Source organism: Anthonomus grandis, chromosome 14 (genome assembly GCF_022605725.1).
Source record: "Anthonomus grandis grandis chromosome 14, icAntGran1.3, whole genome shotgun sequence".
In the NCBI taxonomy this organism is placed as follows: domain Eukaryota; kingdom Metazoa; phylum Arthropoda; class Insecta; order Coleoptera; family Curculionidae; genus Anthonomus; species Anthonomus grandis.
The window spans coordinates 2,325,647-2,331,965 of record NC_065559.1 but is presented as its reverse complement, the minus strand read 5'-3'; the positions used below and the strand labels follow the sequence as shown (position 1 = coordinate 2,331,965).

The 6,319-nt window shown below is 31.6% G+C and overlaps 1 protein-coding gene across 1 annotated transcript in view; it reads left to right on the top strand.

Annotated features, from left to right (window-relative positions):
* Positions 1-235: 235 nt before the first annotated feature.
* Positions 236-6,319, top strand: part of LOC126744511 (THO complex subunit 2) — a 30,198-nt gene continuing 24,114 nt past the window's right edge. The window contains exons 1-8 of the mRNA XM_050451947.1: positions 236-446; positions 1,297-1,462; positions 1,527-1,658; positions 1,711-1,826; positions 1,894-2,027; positions 5,501-5,754; positions 5,898-6,066; positions 6,124-6,274. Of these exons, the coding sequence (XP_050307904.1) occupies positions 391-446; positions 1,297-1,462; positions 1,527-1,658; positions 1,711-1,826; positions 1,894-2,027; positions 5,501-5,754; positions 5,898-6,066; positions 6,124-6,274 (1,178 nt within the window). The 5' untranslated portion in view covers positions 236-390. The remainder of the gene's footprint in view (positions 447-1,296; positions 1,463-1,526; positions 1,659-1,710; positions 1,827-1,893; positions 2,028-5,500; positions 5,755-5,897; positions 6,067-6,123; positions 6,275-6,319) is intronic.

Sequence of the window (6,319 nt, the reverse complement as noted above, 5' to 3'; positions counted from 1 at the left end):
TGTTCAAGGTTATGGGGCAACAATGTGAAGTTTATGTGTCAATGTAGCAACGATATGTTAAAAATACCTTTTTTTTCAAATCAGTTTGAACTTTTTGCATAAATTAAGAAAACAGCAAAAAAACGTACGCATTACATAAACCAAGGGTATTGTGAAAATGCAATATCTGTGACTATGTGGCAGCGGTGCGGTATTTCATGCTGTATGCTCCTGTTGTCAATTGTCAATGTCATTAGTGTCAAGTGTCGTCTCACCCGCTTTTCGCATTTTTGGAGTTGAGTCTGGAGAGGATTTTTTTTGATTTTTTCTTTAAATAAAAAATAAACTTTATTCTATCCGGTTTGTTTGAATAATTTGACTTATACATGAACAATTAATAAATTGCCGACTATGGAACTGCCGAAGGACATTTGGAAAAACTGGGAAAAGACTGGCAAACAAGAATTGTGAGTATTCAAAGAAAATGCTTTGACCCAGGCTTTAGCAATTTTCATAACATACACTTATTTTATTACCCAATTATTAAAAACCGTCTTCTTCCCCTGGAATTTAAGCATTCATTGTTCTTCCACTAGTTCTTCTACTACAACTAGTGGTGTTGTTTATTTCCAGATGTATTCAGTTTTATAATCTTATTGGTTAGGAGGCAATGTTCCAGTACACTCTCGGAAACTATATAAGTTATTCATTAGATTATGACTTGAATCTGCTAAACTCTGTTACTATGTTCACATATATTCATACAATAATACTACTTTCGATCTAAACTCTAACATTCTCAGATGGTCCTGCAGATTCTTTGTTGATGTAAAAATTACTACAGTTAGAATGTGGCTTACTTAAATAACATCATTAACATTCTTATTTTATCCTTATATAACTGGACACTGTAATTTACATATACAATAAGTAAATCCAATGAATTTAGAGGCTCAATTTCTGTGGATTAACACTTAAGTCATTATAGTTGGATTTCTTTGTGATGTAAAGTTTTATGATGTACTGATTTAGTGCAGTCAATTATGGATGAGGAAACAAAATAAGAAAAGCAAAATCTAATTTATAGGAAGAGATGCAAGGACTGATATAGAAAGCACTACTGTATATGCTTTATAAGCAAAAAACTACTCATAAAACAAATTTTAAAAGAACTTAAAATCACATAGAACTGACCAAATAATATTTATTTGTTTTTACAACAAAATTGAGTGCCAACATTTATATATACTAATCTAAATCCTATTGAAACCTACAAAATTAAAATACTTATTTAATGGTTTTACCATGTTTCTGCAGTGTGAAAATCTCTGCTGGACTCCTTAAGGATAATTCTGCCAGTCCTATTTTAAATGATGGTGGAACCATTTCTCCAATTGTTGCCTATGTTCACCAATTGATCGACAAAGGAATTAAAGGGCAAATTAAAAAGGAATCAGTGATATTTACCCTAAGTGAACTTGTGGTAAGCATAAAGATTAATGTCAAATCAATTTATATTGTATGATTTTTATTTTGGCCATATATAGGTGATCCACAGTGATATTGCCTCTTTAATATGCGATGTCTTAAATGTAGCGGATAGCATCACATCTCAAATAGATGGGGATGATAATAAGGATAGAGCTAATTTTTGCTTTATTGTTAAGGAAAGTGAAAAGGTAATATTGGTAATGTTTGTTGATAGCTAAGTGAATTAAAAATGTTTTTCAGTTTTTGTCTGACAAACTGCTAAAGGAAAGGCTCGAAATTGAAACTCTACAGGAAGTGGGGATATTGAAAAACCGAACTTTTTATTCTAAGTTTATTAAAATTAAGACAAAGTTATAGTAAGTTGAAATTGTGTTTTGATATTATTATTATTATATGAGATGTAATTATTTTGTTGCACTGCAGTTACAAGCAAAGGAAGTTCAATTTATTCAGGGAGGAATGTGAAGGATTTGCCAAACTGCAAACTGAATTAAATAAGGAATTTAATGAAAAGACCCAACCTTCGGAGCTCATTGATATTGTACACTCCCTAATAGGTAAGAATCTTTCTATGATAATTCAATTTTGCTTACACCATTGCTAGAAATTTTCACAGTAATTATTGATTGATTATTACAATTTGCTTCTTCCACTTGTTTTTTATAAGGTTTAACTTAGGTTAGTTTTAAGATTTCACCTTGCTATACTAGGCTAGTTTATGGGCATATTATTTATGAGCATGACTGAAATTTTTAACAATATTTTCTAAATTATTAAATCCATATTTCAAATAGGGAAGAGAGGTAAAGATAACATTTGTGTATATACAATATTTTATTTCACTCTTAATTGAGTGAGTAAAACCTTGTGTGAGAGCAATGATATATTTTGAAATAGAAGAAAAAAAAATTTATTAGGTGTTAAATTTGGTTAAAGGTGGCACACATATTTGTCTGTCAATATCAAAATCATACCATCAGACTTATTTTGATTCCTTTGAGCTATCCTTGGAATATCTTGGAATCATCTATATATGGGTTAAAATTATTTTTCATTTAATTATATTATTATAAGATCTTGAAGCTTTTTTTGTTCCTTTTATTCTATATTTTCTGAGCAGCTCATCAAACATGGCTGCTTTGTAGATTTATTTCCTATTTTTTAGTATTTTTTCATTGTTTTTATCTACAGTTATATAAATGCCTTGCCCATATACAAATTGATAAATACAGTATAACCTCGATTATCTGAATCATTAATTGCAAGTGCCCATTCGTATAAGCAAAATGTTCGGATAATTAAGTTTTACATGAAAACATGTTTTTGTTGCAAATTTCTTTATTAAAATATGTATACAACCTTTAAGTAAAACGTTTCATGTCAGTTTTCATTTTTTTATAAACATATAAATATGTAAAAGCCTTGACACAAAAAAAAAAACACTTATAGCATTCATTGCCATTTGGTTAGCTCTATTTCTCATTTCCTCCAATAGAAGGATATGGTGTTGAGCTTCTCCATTATTATTTGCCCACTCTATACATTTATCAAAAGAGGATACCGCTTCATTATGCATTATAGACTTGGTAGCTATGAGCCCATGTTCTTCTTCTGAATCTTGATCTTCCTCATCCAAATTTATTATAATACATTTTTCGGTCATTTTTTCGACGGTTTCTTCTTTTCCTACAGCCCACTGTTGTATTTCCTCATCAGCTAAACTTATTTCAATTTTTTTTGATAGATCTATGATTTCACCCAGCTCTTGATAAAAAATACCTATTTTTAAGCGATTCGCTAAACTAGCAAGAGATATTAGATCTTCTTCATCCCACTCCTGTGCAATCAAATTTGGTGGTAAGAGTGATTTCCAAGATCTTCTTAACAAGCTTCAGCCAGTTCGGTTACAACAATTTTTTTTAAAAGCTTTTTCCGATTGTACAGTTTGACTGCTTGAATTACGTGTTGATCCATTGGTTGGATCAAAGGAGTGCAGTTAAGAGGTAAAAACACATCACAAATTCGTTTATCTTCGCTGGATAAATTTTCTGGATGTCCAGGTGCATTATCAAGGAGTAGCAGTGCTTTTTTTTTTGACCCATGTAAACTACAGGAATGTAATGGCTTTTAAATGAACGTGGCTTTCTTTGACAAAACCACTAATTTTTTAACCTACCAATTTTAACTTGTGGCTACCTGAAGCATTTGAACAAGGCATAAATGTTGCCTGGAGCTGAATTTTCCTGGTTATAAACCAATATTTTTTGAGGCAACATTTTCCAAAATAGCCCACTTTCATCAGCATTATAAAGTTGATGGGCATTTAGGCCTAACTCCTTAATTTTATCATGAAATTTTAGTTTGAAAGGATCTACTGCAGAGAGGTCACCGGAAAGTTTTTCCCCGGAAATAGAAAGCTGTCGAATTCCAAATCTCTGCTTAAAATTTTGGAGCCACCCTGAGCTAGCTTTAAACGTATTATTACCATGCAGTTGCTGGTCAAAATACTTTGCCTTTTCACAAATAATTTCCCCAGACACTGGTGTACCTGTAATTTAATTTTTAAAAAATCGTAAGTTTGAGAAACATTTATGCATTGATATTTTACCTCTAGACCTCTCCTGCAAGAACCAGGTGTAAACCGCCTTCTCTACGTCAGGATTAGCACTTAACTTAAGACTCTTTCGATTTCCAGGGCCACTATCCAAGCTAGCAAAGTAGGCCAAAAGTTTTGTGCGGTTCTTCTTTATATCACAGATCGTAGATTTACCAATACCATACTTAGTAGCTAAATTTGACAGCGTTTCTCTTTGACATATTTGCAGCGCATATATCTAATTGTGTTACACTCAGGAACAAAGAGTCTAGAACATGTACATAACACGCCGCTTAACGTGTCGTGTACCCATCCGCTGATCTAATCCAACTAATGAACAAAACGACCAAAGCAAACACCCGAGAAACTGACGAGTCGAGACCTGCAAATTGACGCCACTGTTCGGTTAATCAAGAGGGTTCGGATAATGATCAAAAATTTGTTGGTTCGGCTAATCGGATATTCGGATAAACGCGTGTTCGGATAGTCGAGGTTATACTGTATACCAATGGTTTTAATTTAAAAACTGTATTTTTGAACCTAAATAATGAAAAGTTGTATAGTACCAAAAAAAAACTGTTTTTTTTCAAAACTTAAGGACTTATCTTAAAAAAACTGATTTTCCACTTATTTGTGATAAAAATTTTTTAAATAGTAAAAATTATTAAGTATACAAAAGACAAACAACAAAGTAAGTAAATTTTTCAACAAGAAATTTAAAATTAAAATTTAGCAAGTTAAGATAATATTAGAATTCATGAATTCCTCTCAATGCTATAAGGCTCAACTTTAAGTAATATGTTAAATAAAGATTTCTTAAAATTGGAATGTTGTTTTTCTCCTTTTTTAAAGAAAGAAATGCATCTGTTGGTAATTTCTTAGTAGATATCGGTCTGTGTGGAGGGACCTTATAGTTTAATATTAGTGTAAACTTTCAAATTTATGTTTCTTTGAATTTTCCTCTACAGAAATCTCTAAATTCCATATAAGAATTATTCAAATTACTCTCTTTTGTGTACGAAAAATAACCTCCAACATACTAACAACAACATTCCGTTGCACTTAAGATATAAGTAGGTTTCACGTAAATATTATAAAGAATAATTGAAATAATTCATAAGACTTAATACCGATGGTAATATAACTTCTTGATCAATAATTTTTTGTAAAAAGTAACCTATTTTATCATGTGATTCAATATCTGAAAAATTGTGCAGCGTAGTGAGATCTGTAAAGTAAGGGGTTGTGAGTGAGGATGTTAATGATGCACCCCAAATCTTGCTAAAGATTTACAAAATATATTGCTTTCAGCGTTTCTATGCTTAAAGGCTTTTAAAGAATCCGTAAAGTATAACAGAGTTTAGTTTTTTGTTTAGTTCTTTATAAATAAATAATTTAATTATTTATTATAATTTAAAAACAAAACTTTTACAGGCTGCTTCAACTTGGACCCAAACAGAGTCCTAGATATAATCCTGGAGAGCTTCGAAAATAAGCCAGAAAACGCGGACATCTTTATCCCCCTCATTAAGTCTTATATGAACGACGCGGATATCATCGGAGAGGTTTTGTCCACGAAACTGGCATTTTTGAAAAATTTCGAAGAAGAAATCCCGTCTTCTTTTTACATTTTGATCGCGTACCTATTGCAGCACAATTTAATAAAACTGGAAAATATTTATTGCAAGGTAAGTGCACAAGCAAGAACACATTTAAGAAGCACATTCTTGGAGGTTAAAAATAGTTGCTGTTAATTGAAGGGTTGTATTGCTTAATTGCAATGTTTAAATTATAAAATAGTACTTGGAGTTCAATGTTTTTTCTTGTCCAGTTGTCACCTGATGACAAATCAATAGAAAAAGATTGTGAAAAGGCCTTAAAAGATGCTGCCGAGTACGTGAGAAAGTTGCAAGTTATCTCGCTCAGTAGCAAAGAAAAAGAAGACGAAAAGGAGGAGCCTGAGAAAGCTGAAGACATTTACAGCAGCAACCAGAAACTTAGTGTGTTTTAATATATTTTTTTTTTTTAATTCAGTTTGTTTCAACTTAAATTTTTAGGGCTTTGCGAAGCACTAATATCAATAGGAGATTGGGAAAATGCTAAATTTATCATAGACTTATTACCGGATCATTATGCGCTAGGTTTTGAGCCTGTAGCATTGAGTTTGTGTCAATTAGTGAATTCTATGATAGAGCCCATATATTCACAGTAAGTGTGTTATTGTGCTGGTGCCAAAATATATAATTTTTTTCT